The following is a 22,658-nucleotide window of genomic DNA, read 5'->3' on the forward strand; positions in this document are numbered from 1 at the left end:
CCCACGGGATCATCTTTGGTTAGCGTGTACTTGAACGAGCTGATGGGCAGGATGTCAACCCCCCCGTCGCTCGAGGACCAGCTGCAACGCACCCCACACCAACCTGAGAATGTTCCCACAGCACTTTGTTCCTATAGGCACGGCATATGTCACCCTATACTACGATTCTTTGGGAATGGATTTGCCTCCCCTTCTGGGCTGTGAATTTCTCAAAGAGTCGTACTGTGTCTTATTTTTTTCTAAGCACCAAACATGGTGCCTGATGTGACGTAGGCACCCGGTAAATGTTTGTTGATTAAATAGACAAGCTAATTAATATATTAATTAATATGTCTCTGTCAACATTTGTCACTGAACTTGGGCAGAAAAAATATGTTTGCCTGTCGTTTGTTCATTCAGTCAGTCAAAAAAAATATTTATCGAGAGCTGAACACTGAGCTTGGCACTTTTCCAGATAAAAGGGAAGCAAAAAATGCATCAATTCCTCTCTGGTGACAGTCTCACTGAACACCCACAGTTCACTGAGACAGAGCTGGAAAGAGGGGAAGGAGGAGCGCGGTGCCGGAGTAGAAGGGAGAGGAATAGGTGACAGTTCTGAGGTCTCGGTCATCTGCCCGCACCGGGAAGCGGCCTGACGTTTTCATCGTGAACTGCCTCGGAGACGCGTTCTGAGGGTGTTTTAGTTTGCTAGGGCTGTCGTATCAAAGTACCACACACTGGCAGGTTCAAACAAGAGACAGGGATCGTCTCACAGTCTGGAGGCTAGAAGTCGGAGATCCGGGTGTGGGCAGGGTGGGCTCCTTCGAAGGCCGTGATGGAAGAATCTGTTCCAGGCCTCTTCCCCGGCTTCCGGTGGTTCGCCGGCCATCTTTGGGGCTCCGTGGCTTGCAGCAGCGTCGCCCCCTCATCTGCCTCCATCTTCACGTAGCGTTCTTCCTGTGTGTCTTTGTGTTCAAATGTCCCCTTCTTCTAAGGTCACCAGTCATATTGGAGTCCGGGCCCACCTTCCTCCAGGATGACCTCACCTTAACTTAGCTAATGTCCTTCACGATGACTGCATTTCCAAGTAAGGTCACCTGAGTTCCGGGGGTCAGGGCTTTACCATACGAATTTTGAGGGGAACACACTTCAGCCTTTGTCAGACACCTCATCAAGGCAAGGGGGAGAAGTGGGACCCAGGAGAAAGTGGGACCCAGGAGAATGTCAAGTCCACATGATCCGTGAGAAAACAAGCATGGTGTCATGACAATAAGTAGACGCCTGGACAAGCTGGCTGTGCCCCGCGGGTCTTTTCTGCAGTCTGAATGTCGTGTTCCTGGCCGTATGCTCAGGCCAGAACTCCGGTGGTGGCTGGGGGTGTGGGGGAGGTGACTGCGCCACAGAGAGGTGGGGGCCCAAAGGGTAAGCCTTTAGGGGGTAGAATTTGCCTGGGTAAAAATTAGTGAGTACACGAGGATCAAAGGGTTGGGTGAGACATGAAAATAGAGTCAGCCTAAAGCTGTCAATTATAAACTGCTCGTTAAGGGCATTAATTTCCTTAGTTTAAAGGTAATTAAGAATCTGATTTCTGAGAAAATATTGTTTTAAATTAAGTAGTTATTGAAATTGTCTTGCTTACAGCTAGCTGAAAATAAAACACCTTTTAAAAAGTGTCCTTTATGAGAAACCAGGTTCTGTGAAGGCTTTTGACTTGGAAAAGAATTCCCCATATTTAATGGGCATGGAGAGGAAATACTTCAGGCAGCTTTTTCGTAATTCGAAAGACAGAGCTGTGCTGTGTAGGTCGGCTGCGGAGGTAACAGGTGTGGAGCTGGGGACGTGGCACACGGGACAGCGCCAGGACCCACTGGGGCTGGACAGGAGATCCAGCGAGAGCAGAGGGTGAAGCCAAGCCTTGGCCAGCCAAGCGGGGCCTGCTGCCTGCCACAGGGCACAATTCCAACCAACACCGAAGACCTTCGGAGCCATCGAGGACGCTCAAGGCTTGTCGCCGCCGTCTCACGTGTGGACCCGTGGATTCGTCTTTTTCTTTTTTTTTGTTTTCCACAGAATCATTTCTTTAAAAAATTTTTTTAAAATGTTTATTCATTTTTGAAAGAGAGAGGCAGAGCGTGAGCAGGGGAGGGGCAGAGAAAGAAAGAGACACAGAATCCGAAGCAGGCTCCAGGCTCCCAGCTGCCAGCACAGAGCCTGACGTGGGGCTCGAACCCACGAACCGTGAGATTGTGACCTGAGCCGAAGTCGGACGCCCAACCGACTGAGCCACCCAGGCGCCCCGAGATCGTTTCTGATGACGAAAATTCCCTTCAAGCAGATCAAGTCTTAGATCCAGAAGCTCCTTAAAGCTCAGCACTAGTCTCAACTCTAGTTAATTTAAAGAAAGAACTATAAATGAGATCATTTCAAGTCGACACTAAAGAGTACACAAAGAAACAGTGGATGAATAAACAAGAAAATAATAAAATTGGTTACGTTTGATTGGCAGTGGTGAACGGGATAGGTACTTGCAAGAGTGGGAGTGAGAATGCTGTGTAACATTTTGATTTGTTTATAGTTTTAATGTTTGAACCAATTCAAGAGTCCTAAAGCTATAAGTACATACATTTACTGTATTCACTCTCTCACTGCGGCTATTCGTAGCAATTGTATCCACTCCAGGCCCTTACTCGTCTTCGGGAAGTCCTTTTGAAAGGTTCTGAGTCATGCAGTTGTTCGCCGCTCTCTTGGTTTGGCCACGTTGAATGCGCAGTGCTTGTAAGACACTGGATTGTGCTACCGAGGGGTCAATGAGCCAGAAGAAGTGATAGTGAGTTCTCATTTTTGACGAATGGATCAGAAGTAGAGTTCTCTTTAAGTGATTTGCAATAAAAATGGAAAAGGGACGCTTAGCCGCGGAAAATGTTATGAAAGCAGAAAAGAATCTTGGGGATGTTTATGTGTGTATTGTTCAGCAAGGTCTTCTTGTAGCGGGGTGCCTGAGTATGAAAGAGGAGGGGTGCTTGACATGAAGTTGAAGGAGATACAGGCACACTGTCGTCAACGGAGAGCTAACACATTGTGAGCTGTCGAGGAGAGGAGGAAACTAACACTGGGTGCGGACACAGATCCCTCTCTCCGGCAGTCATGGATATTGGACCGTGTCTCTTCAACGGTTATAGTGGGTGAGGACAAAAGAATTTAATTTCACTGCAAAGACTGCCTTTAAAGTACATTTCAACAGGCTTCTAGAAAGTTACTGATAAGCTGAATGCTGCTGCAGGCGGATGGGAACCTTCCGGCTGCCGGACTCATGGTCATGCTGTATAAAAGTGGCATTTCCATTAAAATGGAATCCTCCAAAAATGGAATTTTAGTGCACTCTTAGAATATTGTTGATCATCGACACCCATATTCGACCTACTGGCGTCTTCTTTTAGGCTAAGGGGGCGGCCTCGGGATTCTAGCAGCCTCCACGGCGATTCTGCTGGCACCACGTACGAATTGTGTGATGCTGGGCCTGTTAACCTCCCTGGGTTTCGTGCAGCTCAGTTTCCTCATCTGCAAAGTGAGGATGGTAGGTACCTCATCGGAGTTTTTGTGAGGATTAAGGAAGATCATGGTCACAAAATGCCTATCTTGGTGCCTGGCACGGAGCAAGGCATCAACAGAGAGTAGCTGTTGGTGTTACTGTTGTTCTGCCTGACAAGTCTAGGCTTGTAATAACGGCTTTTTGCCTTCAAGGCATGTCTGCTGACATAGATTAGCAATGTAGATTTCTGCATAATAGAATACATCTGTTCCCTACACAGCCTGGTTCTTGATTTACCTTCATGTTAGGCCCATCAGATTTAAGCATGCCCAAATGGGTCCAATAGAGGAGATTATATATGAATGATCCGATATATGAAGACCAGAAGTTGTTTCATATCGGATGCCTGAGACCCGCTCTGGGCGATTCTGATGCGCTCGGTCTTGGCACGTGACCTGGGCATGAGGATTTATAAAGTCTTCCCTGGGTGATTCCCATGCACAGCCAACGGTGAGAGCCAGATGACAGAAGATTGAGAATATTTAGAAATATTTTAAATTAGGGGCACCTCGGTGGCTCAGTTGGTTAAGTGTCCCATTTATGCTCAGGTCATGATCTCAAGGTTTGTGGGTTCAAGTCCCATGTCGGGCTCTGCACTGACAGCGTGGAGCCTGCTTGGAATTCATTCTCTCTCTCTCTCTCTCTCTCTCTCTCTCTCTCTCTCTCTCTCTCTCTCCCTCTCTCCCCCCCTCTTTCTCTGCCCCTTACCCACTCATGCTCTCTCTGTCTCTCCCTCTCTCAAAATAAATAAAATAAACTTTAAAAAAAGAAAATCTTAAAAAAAGAAAAAGAAATACTTTAATTGAACACGTAGAATTTTAAGCCTCATGTCAGTATTAGTTTGTGAATTGAGTCTGGGCATTTGGTGCCTCTATCACAAAGATCAGTTTTGAGTCTATGGAGAAAAATTCCCAGGGGATATCTGATGGGCTTCGTGGGCCCTGTAGCAGTATCTCAGACTTTTTGAAAGAGCCCTGGGTTAGGAATCAGATGAGTGGTGCCCTGTCTCATAGTCTGGAGCAATTTTCCGAGCCTCTGTTTCCCATCCTTAAAAGGGAACAATATTCCCTGCCCTGCTAATTTGCCAGACGTTGGTGAGGTGCACGTGAACTAACGTGCAGTGAAGTTTTGTGTCATGAAGGTGAAGTATGGTCAGGGTACCAGTGGTCTTGCCCATGACGATGTGAGCAGCTCCTAGTAGTTTGCAGGACCCTTTCTCACCCCTCATCGTGTTCAACCTTTACACCACCTGCAGGAAGAGGGAAGAGAAAGATGATTCCCGTCTTACAAATAACAAAACTGAGGCTTAGAAATGGAAAGTGCTTTAGAAATGATCAAGCGACGTCGAAGTGAAAGAGGTAGGGCCCCGGCTTGGATCTTCTGAATCTGGATGCCGTCATTTCTGGACACCCCGCAGAACCTTCAGGAACCACAGAACCTGTTTATTTGGTTGCTGTCGGGTTTGGTTTTTACTAGGTCTTTGCATCCCTAGATGTGATCAATTGTCTTTACCGCTTGAGTATTGGATATACGTTAGAAGTAATGCAGCATTTGGGGAGTTTCATAGGCTAGTCAGAATAATTTCATGCTAAGCCTTAAGGCCAACACTTTTTAAAAAAAAGTCTTTATTTTCAGAAAGAGAATGCGTGAGTGGGGGAGGGGCAGAGACAGAGGGAGAAAGAGAATCCCAAGCAGGCTCCGGGCTGCAAGCACAGAGCCCGATGTGGGGCTTGAGCTCCTGAACCATGAGATCACAGCCTAAGCTGAAATCAAGAGTTAGACTCTGAACCGACTGAGCCACTCAGGCGCCCCTGAGGCAAACACTTTTTAAAAGCATTTTCCTCACAATATCTGCATTTGACATTGCTTGTTTGTGTATAGGAAGCTTTACACCCCAGTGAAATCATTGTAAGCTCCCAGGAATGAACCCCCTTAATGAGCATGGAGTAACACAGGACCAGGAATATACAGTGGGGTACTGGTCCATGCCACAGGGTGGATGGACCTTGAAAATACCATGCTGTGTGAAAGACGTCAGGCACGAAAGACCACATGTTACATGATTCCGTGCATGTGAAATATCCGGAATAACCCAAGTCAGAGAGAAAGCAGATTAGTGGTTGCTTAGGGCTAGGCTGGATGGGAGGTGGTGGGAGGTGATCACCAAAGGGTAGAGGGCTTCTTTTTGGAGCTATGAAAATAGTCTAAACCTGTATCACGACAGTAGTTGCAGAACTCTGTGAATATGCTGAAAACCATTGGGTTGTACACTTTAAGTGGGTGAATTGCATGATATGTGAATTATATCTCAGTGAAGACTGTTAATAATTTGTTTTTAAGTGAGAGGGTGGGGACTGGGAGTTAAGGGGAGCTAAGTGACGGACATAAGACAAGGAGAGTGGTTCTTGGAATGTCTGCCTCACCGCACTGGAAGATGACCTTGGCAAAGCTTCTGCATGATCTGAATTTTTGCTTTTGTTCCCAGAGGTGGAGGGAACAGGGGTATCCCTGAGATGCCTCTACAAGGAAATATTGAGCCAGTTTCCCACCAGGACTTCTGGGAGTATTGGTGTGTACTTTGTTTTAAAAAAGCACAGATTAGAGGCGCCTGGGTGGCTCAGTTAGGCGGCTGACTCTTGATTTCGGCTCAGGTCATCATTTCACGGTTCCTGAGTTTGAGCCTCACGTCGGCTCTGTGCACACAGCACAGAGCCTGCTTTGGATCCTCTGTCTCCCTCTCTCTCTCTGCCCCTCCCCCCTTTCTGTCTGTCTGTCTCTCTCTCTCTCTCTGTCTCTCAAAACTAAATAAATGTTAAAAATATAAAGCACAGATTTAAGAAAACTCTAAGAATAAGCACTGCCCCATTTCCCTAAGACCTAAAGAAATTGGCATGGCCGCAAGGGCAGCTGACAGATGTGGAGAGTAAATGTCTCCTTTTTGTTCCGATCTCGATTTTTTAAATGTATTTAAGGGGCGCCTGGGTGGCGCAGTCGGTTAAGCGTCCGACTTCAGCCAGGTCACGATCTCGCGGTGCGTGAGTTCGAGCCCCGCGTCGGGCTCTGGGCTGATGGCTCAGAGCCTGGAGCCTGTTTCCGATTCTGTGTCTCCCTCTCTCTCTGCCCCTCCCCCGTTCATGCTCTGTCTCTCTCTGTCCCAAAAATAAATAAACGTTGAAAAAAAAATAAAAAAAAAAATAAATGTATTTAAAAAATTGTTTTAATGTTTATTTATTTACTTCGAGAGAGAGAGACAGAGAGCATGAGCGGAGGAGGACAGAGAGGGAGACACAGAATCCAAAGCAGATTCCAGGCTCTGAGCAGTCAGCACACAGGCCGCGAGATCATGACCTGAGCCGAAGTTGGATGCTAAACGTACTGAGCCACCCAGGCGCCCTCGATTTTTTTTTAATTTTAAATGAGAGCCACCGTCTGTGGGGAGTCCATTTGCTGAAGAGACTGGTTGTATGCAGAGGTCTCAATGAATCCTGCTGTCTGAACATGACTTAGAGGTTCTACTGATTGTAGAAACTCCTTTTCAAGGCCATGTTCACATGTCCAGATCCCAGGTCCTCATGTGTCTCCCCTAGATGTGTAAAACAACTATGACCTGCTTTTAGCTTTATTTCAGAGTTTTGAATTCAGCACTTTACATTTAAGTGCCCATGGATATGAGCAGTATATAACTTGGGGGTGATTTTGAGGGAATTGAATAGCCGAGATTCATTCATTCTTTCTTTCTTTCTTTCTTTCTTTCTTTCTTTCTTTCTTTCTTTCTTTCTTTTTCTTTCTTTCTTTCTTTCTTTCTTACTAACAGAAGCTTTGTAAAGATTAGGTCAATGTCAAATTAAAAATAGGACTAGCTACTGAAAAAAAAGTGCCACTTGGAGCTCTGGAACATGTAGTGAGTATAAATACAAATCTCATAGAAGGCAGAGGTTCATTCAGGAGAACCATAAGGAGTGAGTTATAGCTTACATTTGTCTCTTGGGTGAATTAAATATGTATTTTTTATGCCTTTACAAAGATATTAGCCAAAAAAACCAAGGTATTTTAGTGCCAGTTGAATTAGAAAATGAGTAAATCCTGTATTAGTTAGCAGTGTTTTTAAACAAGCTGGTCATTTAAAGATATCAGTGTTTTTTATTAACGTGTCCCCAACTAGCTTTGTAAAATAACTGAATTAGGCAAAGGATGATTTTTGAACTTCATGGAATCCACAAAGCAAATGGACTTCAACTGGGTTTTAACTCTCCCTCGCTCAGCTTCTCCCCACAGATGTAGTTAATTTTTACAATCCCTTTAGGGTCTGTACGTTTGGTATAAGGAAACGAATGGTTTTTCTATACTCGAATCCAAATTAAATTCCTAAAGTTTTTTTCCTACTGGCAATTTCTAATCAAAGACAATCCTGAGGAAAGTTGACCCACAGAGTGCAGATGGGACTGATACTTCTTCTCGATGGAAGCCCAGGGGGCAGAAGAGACAGAGCGTGGGGTATTTGGAAGAGACTCGTTTGGGCGCTGGAAAACCTGGTTCTTGCCTTCCGGTGCCGCCACAGACCTGCTGCGAGGCCCATTACCTTTCTGAGCTCAATTTCCTCATCTGTAAAATGAAGAGACCGGGACTGCATGATTGCTACGGTCTCTTCCTGTTCTGACAGCCTTTGTTCTAAAAGACTAGCCTGTGCCGTCAGCCCGACTGCGCTACCACTGTGAGCTAATGAAGACAGCACAATGGAACTTTCTCGATCTCAGCGAATCTGCATGTGCTCTGGGTTTTCTCGTCCTCGGAGTGCACCTGTGGCTTCTGGTGATGAAAATGGGAGTTGCCTGTGTACGTGATCGGGTTTAAGTGCCAGGATGGGAGAGTATCTGAGTGAGAAGGAGAAGTCACCTTTGCGTTTACCTGGGTGAGGCCTTGGCAGGAACCCCCCCGCCCTTCTCAGGAGGGTCTTAGCTTCCTCCCGTGTTAAGGAGGGCAATCTCTCTGTCATTGAGGCCAGGGCAACAGACGGGTGGGCAAAATCGGAGCTAACAGAAAAGCCCCATTCTAGAGAGAAGCTTCTCACCCTCACGCCCTGCACGGATTCCAAAAGAGAGAGGGGCTCCGGAGAGAGAAGTCTCTCTCTCTCTCTCTCTCTCTCTCTCTCTCTCTCTCGACCTTCGGATAATTAAGACTCAATTGAGTTGTGGGTGTTTGGTGGTTTTCATACCACTGTAACGTGACCAATTTCATCATTTCCTGGAGTAAAAAGTTGGAAGAACATCGTATAACTTGCTATCAGGGAGAGGCCTTGAGTTGAGTTTTGGCTCAACCCTCCCCGTCCTCATCAGGGTGAGTAAATTCGGATTGTTCGGACCAATAATATGGTGATTAATCCTGATTTCTGGCTTGAGCGTTTCTTCATGGGCTGTGGAGCCCTTCTTTCCTCTGGGAAACGAGCCTGGGCGGGTGAAGGTACATCCGGTCATCAGGGGACGGTCACAGAGTTTCCTGGGGCCTCTGCGGGGCTCACACGTTCCGACACGACCTGCGTGAATCAGAAGCACTTTAATTGAGTAGATAAAGAGGGCCTCATAATTATAAACTGCAGTAGGTATAACAAGAGGCTAAATACACGGCTGTGGTCTTAATTAGCCAGTGCTTCGAGTTACTAATTCTGGTTTCAGTCAGAAATCGGTGACGTTCCCCGCCGCGAAAGCCTCGTCGCCGCGTAGTTCGTTCCTCATCAGACCTCGCCGGGTGAAGCTTTCAGCACAAGGCCGTGCCCAGCGAAAGGGGAACGCGTTGCAGAGACTCGGTTGCCTTCCAAGGGCGGGGGAGCTCTGTGGAGATGACATTCATTCTCGCCAGAGATGCGAGGCTTTAACCGACCTCCGTGACGCGGGTTACAAAGTGCAGCAGGCAGTTTCCCGGCACCAGATAACACCCCTGTGCGCCCTCAGTCTGCTCTTCCCGTTTCCATCTGGAATTTGGTGGCTAATGCGCTGCTGCAGAATGGAGCCAAGAGCCTCCTAAGAAATCGGAGTCGGGTCGAAAGCGTCCGGAGGTACCCCGGCTGCCGGCCGCATGGACGGTTGTCGCGCGAGTCCAAGCGCCGTCTCCTTTGCTTCTCCTTCCCCTTCTGTTCCTTCAGGGGTTGAATTCTGCCTTTTCCCTCAGAGGAGAGGGAAGGTGGTTCGCCAAGCCGGGGCACCGGAGGGCTTCGGTTCCCTTCGCGGGAGAATTAAACGTGACCCGTGGGCCTGTCATTCTGGGCCGTCGGGTGCACAGAATGAACGGAGGGCTAGAAAACGGGCGTCTTGCTCGCGTTCCTCGGACGCCTGAGGTGTGGGCTCTTGTTTCTGCGTGTAGAGTCGCGTGCTGGGGAAGGGCAAGGAAATGAGGTGTCTTCCTTTGTGACAGGCCTTCCTCCCCCCCCCCCAGTACTGCTTTAACTCGTTCGTCCCCCTCCACGCCTGACGCCCTCTCTTTCTTACATTTTGACACACGGATGACGGGCTTGGGTTACGAGCGGCCCGCGGATGGTGCTGAGGTCGAACTCGGGCTCCGTGTGCACGGTCTGAAGCCGTCGCCAGGTCTGGCGGATTCCCACAGCGGCCCTCCAACACGGTGGGAACCGGTTGGGGTTCTGATCTCAACTCGTGGGTGGAAATGAGAGCTGATGCCAGCGACCGTAATACCTGTGGATGGTGTCTGAGACTACGAGACGTAGGCCGCCTTCCTTCCGGTATCTGGACTTGGCCTCGTTCTTGACCGGATGGGGCCCAGATGTGGGGCCTGGGCTTTGTGTGGCGCTCCGGAGGGTCTTTGTGTTTTCCCGGGCAGTGTACGATACCATTTGCCGAGCGCTCTTGCGACCGGCCCGGCGAGCTCCTCTGTGTCTGGCATTGTTTGTATTGTGAAAGCATAATGTACGTTGGAACATCCTTTAAACGTTGCCACTTTTTAGATCGGAGAAATGAAGTGTTGTTGATTCGGAAGAGAAGGCTATCAGAGTCACTTTGAATGTGTCAGTTCAAGGATTCCCGTGGAGAAAGGTGGATGATTAAGTGTAGTGGCATCTCACACTCCACGTATATCAATATCTAGTTAAGCTGCCGTGGATATTTCATGCTCTGTGCCCTTATTTTGTAAATTAAAAGTTCTGATACTCATGAGCAGACTCGGCTCCCAAGGATAGGCATTAAGGTTTGGGATGTATTCAAAACCTGTCGACTGTACTCTTAGATCAGCGTATCTCTTGTAATTCCTTTAGCTATTACGTTCATTTGCATGCCAATTATCTAATTAAGTCTTAACATGGCGGTATTAACATGGGGAAGGAAAGCAACATTTGTACAGCACCTGTTAGGCATTTTACGTACGTTCATATAATTTAAATTTGCCCAGCATATATGTACTCGCTTTGAGTAAGATTTCAGTCAAAATCAGGGGATGGGGAAACCCAATGGACAAAAAGAATTCACCACTTTTGAGACTTCCGGATTATTGTTTGTTTGTTTATTTTGAGAGAGAGAGTGCACAAGTGTGGTGGAGGAAGGGCCGAGGGGGAGAGAGAATCTTAAGCAGGCTCCATGCCCGGTGCAGAGCCCGGCACAGGGCTTGATCTCACGACCTGAGCTGAAACCAAGAGTCGGACGCTTAACCGACTGAGCCACCCAGGTGCCCCCACGTTGTAGTTTAACGTGTACGTTCTTGCCTGATGAAGAAGACAACTGTTTGCTTCATCAGGAAGCATTTCCTTCTATAAAATTTAAGGTCCTGGAGTACATCTTAGGTATTGTCTGGAAGCTTTTGTACTGAACCTCCCATGGGAAAGCCTGAAATGCAATGAGTCACAGAGCTATACAGCGTTTCTAGAACGTGTGCCTTAACGTCGTTCAAGGCTCTTAATCACCTTCTTTAATTGTTAGTGGTTTGGACTTCAAGCCAGACACCTTTCTTTTGAAGAGTTTCCTTAAAAGGTTGTCACCTGTGACACAAACTATGAGAAGGCCAAAACGACACGACCAGTGTGAGAAGGAGTGTGAGTGAATGAGTCCTTTGACTCTCCTGTGATCTCATTACAACGGGCTCACTCTAACAATCCGAGTTACGGTTTGTCTGTGACATATTGGTTAATCCCTTCCCCTTAGGACTTTGTAGTATCTGTGAATTCTGAGCCCTGAGCCATTGGCGACAGAGCAACCTGAATTCAGGACCTTTCTGTGCAGTGGACTGACTTTTGGGGAGCCTCTAATTGCCTGTAGCACTCAAGCAAGGACAAGGAAAGAGGATTCTGCAGTGCTTAAGTGGGCATGAGTAGGATTTCTAATCAGCAAGTTTCCATTTTCTTCTGTATTCCAAAGAACTGGCTGGGATCTTAAACCCACTGGGGGTCAAGAAAAGGTTTCTCTGCTCTCTATATGGTATCCGTTTGGGGAGTGTTGCCTTGCATTGTTTTTCTTCTTATTGATGACAAGGGAGTGCTGAATGACTTAAGTGACTAATTAATCTTTTTCTCCTTTTGTCTTTTTTTTTCGTATCAGTCACTATGAACAAGACCGTAGTGCCCTTAAAAAAAGGGAATGGGAGCGGAGGAATCAAGAAGTCCAGCAAGAAGACGATCTCTTTTCTTCGGGCTTTGATCTTTTTGGGGAGCCCTACAAGGTAGCTGAATATGTATGTAATTTATCTTTCTGGAAAATGCTTGCTTGTTACATTTTTGAACACACTAATCAACGTTTAATCTATTTTTAAAGCACCCGAATCATTTCCAGGAGAATATATTTCACAAATGAAATATGTACACACACTGTATTGGGAGCAATCGCAGGTTTCTGAGGAAGTCTTCAGAGACAAATTCTGTCTTCTTTGGGGAGTACCGTCAGATTTGAAAGGAACTAGTGAGACTTCCCGTCTCCAAGGAGTTCTCTCCCGCCCAGCACTTCCTACAGCAAGCAGTGCCCCCTTGACGCTTATCCCCACTCTGGCTATCAGCAAGGCAGCCCCTGAAGACTTCATCAGAATGTCAACGGCTATGTCTCTTTCTCCTCCCGGTCAATGCCGTCCATTGCTAGCAAGGCCAGTGCTTTCCTTTTCCATTTTATATTGCTAGCAGCCGTTGAGTGGTTTGAGTGCTCTTTGAAAATCGTTGCTCTAGGAGAAAGGGAAAAGCCAATCGTTTTCTCCGGTGGTTACCAATCCTGGATTAAGAGATCGCCTCAGCCAGAGCGGCTGGTGTAGCTGGCTTGACATTCTGGTGGTATTCTAGCTAGTTTGTAGCTCCAACAACACTCATACTGCTGAACTTTCTATGTGTGGGGTTTGGGGGGAAGAATCTTGTGGAATTGCTGGCAGCTGGTTGGTGTTTATTGCGATTTAGTAGCAGTGTAATTTTCTGTAATGAAACAAAACTGATGTAAGAGTTAAAACAACAATAGAGAAAATTTTTGAGAGTTGTGATTTTCGAAGGGCACCAATTAGAAGACAATGACTTCTGGAAAAGGAAAGGACAGCATAGGCACAAATACCACTTTGGGGTAGAGAGTAAGCTGTTTGGATCGGTGACCAGTGAGACCAGAGTCTTGCTGCCTTGTTTGTGATAAGTAGGCAGCTCTTGACTAAGACTCAGGTGCTTCCACGTTCAGTGAGTCTGGCCAAGAGAGTTAGGTCACCAAACCTACCGCTTTGCAATCTGTCAATAATAGTATAATCCTTCAAAAAGCGTTTTTCCTATCTCCATTTATTTAATGCATACAGTGCTTTTGAATGCATGTATTTAGGGATATGATCAGTTTAGCGAACACTTATTGAAGGCCCACTACGTGCTAGTCACGTCTTAGACTAAGGTACAAAGAGGAACAAGACCTAGTCCCTGCCCTCAAGGACTTCCTTGCCCAGTGGTAGACATCATCATGGTGAGTGAAGGCGTGACTGCGTGGTAACTGCTACAGAGATGGGCTGGGGAGAGGTTCGTGGAGATTTGTACCTCGTGCCAAGGAGTTTGGACCCAATTCCGCACATGAAGAGAAGTCACTGAGAGCTTTTAAGTAAGGGCACATCCAGGACAGACAAAGAACTTTAAAGGTGATGTTGGAAGCGTGGAGAGTGGGTTGGAGGTAAGGAAACTAGAGACAGATAAAGAGGCCCTTGTAGTCAGCTAAGGGGAGTTCACGGAAGGCAAGATTTAAGGTAGAGCAAGTGGGGTGAAATGCTGAGACTGGCTGCCTGCGTGGATGTGGGAAGCGTGGGACAGGAATGAATGATGCCCGTATTTTTGACTTGAGAGTATGGCAGTCTCACTAACAGGCTGTTGAGGAGGAAACAGGGTTGGTACTTGTGGAGAAAAAACACAATTCTGTTTTGACCATGCCTGTGGGATATGAAGGGAGAGATATCCAGTAGGCATTGGATGGAGGGATCTGGAGCTAATGAGAGTGGTCAAGAGAGAGAGTTTGGTGTTAGCAGGCAGGGGAGTAGAAGCTATCAGATGACTAAGAGGGACAAAGTCAGAATCTTGGGGAATAGCAACATTGAAGCAGTAAGCAAGGTGGCAAAGTAGAAGCCAGGAAAGGAACCTAAAGAAGGAGTGAATGATCACAGAGGTAGGAAGAGAAGGAGAAGAGAATCATTTAATAGAAGTCAGGGGGATACAGGGTTTTATAGAGGAAGGATTTGTTAGTTATCTGTGTCTGAGTGGCCAGGAAAGGTCAGGACTGGAAAGTGGCTGTTGGTTTGGTAGTTAAGGGGGAGGGGGTCAGTGACCTTAGGGAGAGTCGTTTAATTGTTGATGGCGGTGCTCACTGCAGGTAAGCCAAACTGCCTGGGGTTGGGGAGTAAATGGGAGGTGGTAAAAGAAAGAAAGGCAGCGGGTTTTTGTATGGAGGGAGGAAGAAAGGAAGGTAAGTTAGAATGTAAGGGAAGAAATTATATGGAATGCAAGAGGCTTTGTTTTTAATAATGAGAGAAATGTGAACACATTTAGAGATTGATGGGAAGGACCCGATGTCCGTCGAGAGGGAGAGGGTGAAGGTAGTGGAGGAAGAGGTGATGAGTGGGGCAGGCTCCCAGAGGAGATGAGCAAATGCAAAATCAAGCGTGTGTGAAGGGTGACCAGCCATGGTGAGGAAGAGTGGGAAGGAATATTAGGTTGAGAGCAAAGCAGGAGAGTAGAAGAAAGACTGGGGGAAGGGCAAGATGTTGTGGCCTCCATTTTTTCCGGAAAATGGAGGAGAGCCCAAGGATGATAGATGCCTTGTCCCTTCTTAAGAGGAATAACCAGATGAGTTTTATGTCTTATCTTTGGATGAGTTAGAAAAGTCAGCTTTCCTCAAGAGTCATGCTTAAAATTCAAAATCTACTTCATGCCCAACACTATTATGAGGCATGGGACCCTTGGCTTATCCTCCCCCCTTTATAATTTAAGTCATGTTGAATTAATGGTCTTGTATCTTTAAGGTAAATGCCATCTCTTGTTAACAAGGCCTGTGATGCAGATGCATAGTCACTTTTAGATGTAAGCAGTATATTTTTGAGTAGGCAGTTATTAAAAAACCTGTTATCAACATTGTCAGAAGTTTTCGAAAGTCCTCTGTCTTGCTATGACAAGGGTATATCAGGTAGGGACACTAGATGGGAACATTAGTCTAGCCCAGAGCCAGGCTGTTGTGTGATTAGTAGCCTATTGCCTTTATGCTTCTTGATCAGGAAGAGCTTTTGTTCTTCTCAAGACTGTATAGGAAAGGAATTAAGCTATTGGTTGATGACCTAGGAATTCTTTCTTCCTCCATTGCTTTGATGATCAGCTGCCATCTTGTGCTGTGTCCATGTTCAGGGTTCCCTGGGAGATCACTGGGGAGTATACCTTTCCTTTCCTCTCATACTATGATACTAGAACTGGTGTGCATCTCCATAAACTCCCCGAGCCTGGACTAGTATGGACACCCTTGGAGTATCTGGACATGCCAGTGGCAATGGGAGTTTTAGAGCTGGCCCACGGTCCACTGGTAGAGACAAGGACATACCATAACCCCTTCCTTAGGGTTGTGGTAGGAATGCTTATCAAATTAAAAATCAGAACTCCTGGCGGTGGATCGGGACTTTCAGGAAACTTCTTGCCATCTTGAAGCCTACAACGCGGCCTGATCTGTTGTCCAATGGTGTTGGTAGTTCATAAAGTAGCCAATGAGTATCGGTCCCTAAGACCCACTGCCCTTTCTTGGCAGTTAGAAGAAATGGTGATCTCTTATCAGCCTGGCTGGTTTCTTTCTGTTCTTTGCTTCACCCGTACCGTTCCCAGAATGGAAAGAATGTTGACCACCCCTAGATTTGGTTGGTGATGGCTGTGTTTTTCGCTTATAACTTTCAAATCTGACTTTGTGCTGTGGTGCTGAGAAGGAGGTCTTCAAAAGCACTTGAAGACTGTGAAGCTCTTTGCCATGTCAGGTTAGTGTGGAAAGACTGGGCGGGACAAGGACCTGGCATGTATCAAGTGCCTACCGAACGCCAGGCACGTGCTAGGGCTTTATACATGTGTGTTTAGTCCTTATGGCAGCTGGAGTACTCATTTTCCTCATGTTGACCACAAGGAATTTGAGGCTCAGAGAGGCGAGGTGACTTCTCTGCTGCTTCATATCCATGTAAGTGATGAATCTAGACCCAGTTCTGTGTGGTTCAGTATCTGTCACAGGAAGCTGTTTATCCTCCCATAAGAGGTCAGAAGACCTGATAAGCTTACTTCCTGTGTGACTTGGGTGAAGAAACTTCGTTCCTCTGACCTATAGTTTCCTCCTCTGTGAACTGAATAAGAATACCTGATATCAAAGAATCCCTGATAATAATAATGATGAGAAAGCAACAACAACTAATAATTTCTAGCTCTTTGCAGCTCTGCAAGAATGAGGAAAGCAAGGCACAGAGAGATTAAGTGTCTTACCCAAGGTCATTTGGGTCGGGGAGGTAGAAGGCAGACTGAGATCAGAGCTGCTCTGTTGAGTCATGTGCGTGTTGTAAGGATCAAGTCAAACGAGCTGGGAGACCTTGCTTTGAAATCTGGCAAGTGCTGTACAAGTTCAAGAGACCATTGTTATTATAATTAAAGAAAGAAATAACAACTTACAGCTTAGAGAGATTAACTGTAAAACTATTACAATTAGAGAAAAAGGAATTACTAAATCACACGCATTAGCCACAATGAAATAAAAGGAAAAAATGAGCCCCCAAACTTAAATTATTTTGTGACTTTTATTAAAAAGAAATGCCATGGTACAAATAGCCTCCTAGGACATTAGTCTTGCAATGAACTTCTACTTACTGATTTGTAGATAGCATTAGAAGCAAACTGAGGCAACTTTGCATTTCCTAAAGTAATGAGAGGCAAAAAGCTTAAATGGAGGAGTGCTGTTAGTCATGAGCCACAAACCAGACGTGTAATTTATGCCTGAAAATACTTGGAAAATGCATTTCCTTGATGATGGAGAAATTGTGATTACTTAGAAAGTAATAGCTGCAGAGGTTACCTTTAAGAATCAACCAATTATCTAGCACGGGAAGGAAAGAATCGGCCTATTGAAAGAAGGCTGTAATTGATTGAAATGGCTAAATTTCATTTTTGCCATGTTTATAATGTCCAATCAAGACTGCCAAGGATACCTTGCTCCTTAATAGGATTACTAAGACTCCGGAGGGTGAAACAGAACATGTGGAGTGTGAATCACAAGTTGCTGTGGTGTATAATGAGAGTGCATCGTGCGGGTGTGCATAAATGTATTTCAGGCCCCATTGGGTTTTCTGTCTGGTAGCTCTCATAGCTACATCTTGAGAAATTTAAAAACTGGTTGACAGTCACCCAGCTCTGGTGGTGGAGAGGCAGAGAGGCGACTCAGGCGACCTGGACTGTACTGGTAATTATTCGGAGATTGTTCAGTGGTGGACTTTTTGAGGCTATGTGTCTGTGTGTCCTCTGTCCTAACCCTGCCTCGTGACTGTGTTGAATTTGCCAGTATGTGTCTTAAGCATGACCGTGGTAATTCCTACCTGTAGCCGCAGCACGTCTGTTATGCAAAGCATGTGGATCTTCTTCCTTCGATCAGCAACTCAGAAAGTGTCGCCAGTGAACTCAACCTCCAACCGTCTGCTGTGCAGTTCCGCTCACGAGTCTCTCTGAGACCATTGCTCTGTGAGGAAGCTGGTCTAAGGGAGTGGACATCCCTTCATTCCTCCAAGTTGTCTCAGCTCCGCCCCTAGGTCATTTGTGCACAGGAAATCCCCGTACCTGGAGCCATTAGCCTAGCCCCCTAACTCCACATAGAGATATGCCTTCACCGAGTTAGACTTTAATGCAACACTCTCGTTTTTTGTCATTGTAAGAAAAAGCCACATAAAGATCATCTTTGCATCTTCTGTGAAATTGGGGCTGAAAAAAATGGTTTTATTGTACAGAGGTTCTTGTAACTGAACCAATGAGAAGAATTCCTATTACGTTTTAGTATCTGAAAGCCATTTGTCTTATTTAATAAATTAGGATATGTCTGCTTCCTTCCATCTGACGAAGAGAATTCTATAAGCTGGGAGCTTTTCCTTTTTGCCTTAGCTACCAGGAAACTCAAAGTTCAATTGAGTGTTCAATCACGGTAACCAAGGTAGCTTGGCTTTTGCTTTTCTGTTGATGTACCTTTTACTCCAAACTGTTGCAAATCCTTTATTTTGATATAGGTAGGGTATGAATTATAATTTGATTCTGTTCGTGTTAGCAACGAGTTTTTGAGTACCTGATGTGCATCTGACATGGTGCTAAGCCTTGAGGATATAAAGGCGAACAAAAGGCGGTCTTTGACTTTTAAGAGCTCGTAGTTTTATGCAGGAAAAGAAATCATTACTGTAGCATACCCTGTATGGTAGGAGGTTGACCTTCTGGACGAATTGAGAGAACTTTTAATTTTCCTCTGATTTTATTTACGTAGATACAGTTTTAGACATTGGCCAGGTTAGAAGGTCTCCTAATTTCAAAACCTAGAGATGGGAAAAAAAATCTTAGCATGCATTGGAAGCCCAGATCATTACAACAGTAGAAGTTAATAAAGAGACATTAAAACCTAACCAAGGTTCTCCCCATTGAAGAAAAGATGAGTGTGGGTGGCCCCTTTTTTTGCTGCTAAACTAGCTTGCTTGCAAGCAGATGAGTCTCAAGTTTCTTGAGACTTGATTGTGTTGGCCCGGAGAGAGTGAATTACTTCTCAGGGGCTTTGAGGTATTGTGGTGGTCTTTTGGGTATCACAGGGCAAGGTTCTGATTCTGTAGAACTCAGTTTCAGTGGAAATTCAATGAACTTTCAATGAAAGTCCAGTAACCTTTCAGTGAAAGTTGGGTAAGTTGAGCTTTGAGCTTCCTGGTAGCTAAGGCAAAAAGGAAAAGCACTCAGCTTATAGAATTCTCTTTGTCTAAGGGAAGGAAGCATATCCAAATTCATTAAAATGAGACAATGTAAACTAAAGGTGTTTGAAATGGGAAATAAACAGTTCAGACATTTGAAGACAGCCAGGTATTAGTGTTCGTTAAGCAATAATCTGACCCCAGAGGTAAACTGTTTGAGGGACCAGAACAACTTTGCAAGTATTTAAAGTTTGCATCAAATTTGTACTGGGCTTTCAGCATGATGAGATCTCCTTGTTTTGAATTGAGGGTCTGAATAGGAGGGAGACTGGTTTTGGCTGCTGCCCAAATGGTTCGTTTGTACAACGTCATCAAAGGAGACCCCACTGTATATACAAAGTTTATTCTGGCCTTAGCTGAAGACTAATTTATCCCATTAAAATGGACAAACGTAGGGATTTTTCAGGGAATAAAAATGAGTTCTGCTCATATCTATCTATTAAATATGCCTTTCAAATGTACTTCTGAAAACGGAGCGATTATTCGGCTGAGGATTATATGGAATGTTAATTGTTTCATCACTGCTTTAGCACCAATGTTGCATGTGAGGCAATATCAGATGTTCTTGTGGATAGGAAAACTAAAATGGACATCTATTGGATCTCTAAAATTCCCCCTCCCCAACAGAGCCCTTTTAACATATATTTAACATACTTTTCCTTAATCTCTGGAATCGTATTTCCCTAATTGCCCTCATTTCTTTGGAAATGTCTTCTATGATTTCACACATGCTGTGAGTTGGGTACTGTATACACTCTATGGAGACCATGTTAACAACGGGGCCAAGGTCACCGGTTTGATTCCCTCTCTGGTCGCTCCTTCTTGGTATCCTTTGCCGGTTCCTCTTCTTTTCTCAGTCGCTTAAAGGTTGATGTTCCCCAGGGTTGCCTCCTGAGCCTGATCTTCTCGTTCTGTATTTTCTTTCTCTGGGTGATTTCATCCATTTCCTGCACTTCACCCTCCATTCATCTGCACCCTCTTCCATCCTCACATACAGAGAACAGCACACGGCCATACAGCCTAGGTTTAGTCTGAAATCCCAGGCTTGGATAGGCACACCCCCGTGTATGCCAGGAGATGGGGCTGTGTTAAGGGCAAATGAGAAACCTGAGATGTTAAACCTCTATCTGCAGTGGAGGCGGTATCCATGGGGAAGTTGTCACTGCCTCCCATGCACGGAGGGCACGCCTATGGCTCCTGGGAGCCAGAGGTGACGTAGGGTGGCTGTCTTCCCCATCCAGTGGTCCTGCTGCCACATGGCCCCACGGATGCCAGTAGCCGTGTTTCATTGCAATATCTTGGGCCAGGATAGTGCAGCCTAAGCACAAAGAAGTCCTTTGCCCTTCTGAATTCAACCGCTTGTTTTGAGAACACCTTTGGGCAGGTAAAGGGAATTATAAAAAGGCGCTCTCGGAGATGAACAGCTGAGCTTTTGTCAAAGTCATTTCCAAGTATGTAGCTAGCCACCGTTTTCTAGTTCTGATAGCTGTGCTTTCTGTATTACAGAAACCCATGCAGGAACTTAATTGTTTTAAGAACAACCACAGCCATTTTAACAAGATTAGTATTTCCTGCAGGGGAAGATAGAGCCGGTATGTTGATTGCCCACAGAATGATTTAGTGGCCAACATCACTTTGGAAATCTGACTTTGTTTTGATTTACGTAAGCAGCGGTTTAAGTCCTTGAATAAATTTTTTTCTGAATCATTGAAAAGACACAGGAGAGCTTGAGTCAGTGTTGATGAACAATTGCACCATTTCAAAGCAAACAAGTATGAATCATCAATACGTAAACACAGTTGCCCCCAGAATGTGTAGGCAGACACTAGTAATTTATACAGTCCTTTCATTAAAAGGAATTAGATTCGCTTTAGTCATGTCAGCTCAATTAGATGTTGAGCTTTTCTGAACCAATATATTCACGACCGCACGATTTCACCGACTTCCTTATCCAATGGGCTAAGCCTTTTTCATGGTATAATGTGGCGCAAAGGGCTGACGTGTCAAGAACAAACATAAGTCGAATGTTCCATTACAATTCCCGGGCTCACCAGGCTGAAGTTGTCCCTCACAACGTGGAATGTAACGGTTCAGCTCCTCTGACCTAAAAGAAGTTATTTTGCTAATAAAATTCTTCAGCGACGTCATTTAAAACTTTCTCCCAATGAGCACCTTTAAGGATAGGCCAGGGAGTATACAAACGTTAATCACACAGCTCATTCCAAGAGGCTCTTTCCATAGTGTTACTGGGTTTTTTTTTTTCTTACATAGCACATGAAAAGTATGAAATTATACGGCAGCATGAGAATTTTAAAGAACCCTATATGCTAGTCTGCTTAGGACATCTGTTTGAAACATTAACATTAGGAAACACAAACCTATTCATTCTCTCTCCTCCCACCCCCATCTTTTTGTTATTTTAGACAAACAAAGGTGATGCACTTGCCAACCGAGTCCAGAACACGCTGGGAAACTATGATGAGATGAAGGATTTGCTAACTAACCATTCTAATCAGAATCATCTAGTGGGAATCCCAAAGAATTCTGTGCCCCAGCCTCCCATCAACAAAAACGAGCCAAGCTTTCTCCCCGAGCAAAAGAACCGAATGCTCCCACCTCACCAGGATAACACTCACCCCTCGGCCCCAATGCCTCCGCCTTCTGTCGTGATACTGAATTCCACTCTAATACACGGCAACAGGAAATCAAAAGCTGACTGGCCACGGGATGGTCATAACGCTAGCCTTGTACCAGCCAGCCAGGCCAGTAGCCAGCCAAACAAGATGCAGCTGCCTGCGCAAGACCAGCCCCAAGCCCGACTGGAAGACTTCTTCGTCTACCCGGCCGAACAGCCTCAGGTCGGGGCCGCTGAAGAGTCAAACCCATCTGCGAAGGAAGACAATAGCCTCAAGTCCAGTGGAGGGGATGCTTTCAAAGAAATCTTTCAGTCCGTCTCGCCAGAAGAATCTGAATTTACAGTGCACGCTCCTGGGTCTCCCCTAGTTGCCTCCTCTTTGTTAGCTCCCAGCAGTGGCCTTTCGGTTCAGAACTTTCCACCAGGGCTTTACTGCAAAACAAACATGGGGCAGCAAAAACCGACCGCGTATGTCAGACCCATGGATGGCCAGGACCAGGCACCGGACATCCCTCCGACACTGAAACCTTCCATTGAATTCGAGAACAGCTTTGGGAATCTGTCATTCGGATCACTGTTGGATGGAAAACCCAGTGCGGCCAGTTCAAAGCCCAAACTGCCCAAGTTCACGATTCTCCAAACAAGTGAAGTAAGTAATTTTTCAAGTTTTGTTTGTTTCTTTCTTTTTTTTTCTTTTTAGTTCACTTCTCTCACCGCTATAATCAAGTATTCACAAGCACCTCTTATTTACCTTCTTGAGCCGTAGATGAGACTCTTCAAGGTCAGAGTCTGAGTCTTGATCTTCTGTGGCTTGTGACTTGACTGATTAACATTCTGCAAATACAGTTAAATCTCCGTAATGTGGAATGGCAGCAGACAAGGTCAGTCTGAGTGAATGAAAATTTGGACTTCTAAAATAGTTTCAGAGAGTGCACCTGTAGCAATATGTACAGATTAGTAACACTGGAGATTGTAATTGGTCGTAAGCAGTATGAGGTCCCTGAAAAGATTGTGAGCCACCGTAGGCCTTCACTAGCAAGT

General features: G+C 45.6%; 1 protein-coding gene across 1 annotated transcript in view; it reads left to right on the top strand.

Annotated features, from left to right (window-relative positions):
• Positions 1 to 12,136: 12,136 nt before the first annotated feature.
• Positions 12,137 to 22,658, top strand: part of AFF2 (AF4/FMR2 family member 2) — a 280,441-nt gene continuing 269,919 nt past the window's right edge. Inside the window, exons 1-2 of the mRNA XM_032592102.1 lie at positions 12,137 to 12,220; positions 21,406 to 22,266. Of these exons, the coding sequence (XP_032447993.1) occupies positions 21,466 to 22,266 (801 nt within the window). The 5' untranslated portion in view covers positions 12,137 to 12,220; positions 21,406 to 21,465. The remainder of the gene's footprint in view (positions 12,221 to 21,405; positions 22,267 to 22,658) is intronic.

The sequence above is a fragment of the Lynx canadensis genome, chromosome X (genome assembly GCF_007474595.2).
Source record: "Lynx canadensis isolate LIC74 chromosome X, mLynCan4.pri.v2, whole genome shotgun sequence".
In the NCBI taxonomy this organism is placed as follows: domain Eukaryota; kingdom Metazoa; phylum Chordata; class Mammalia; order Carnivora; family Felidae; genus Lynx; species Lynx canadensis.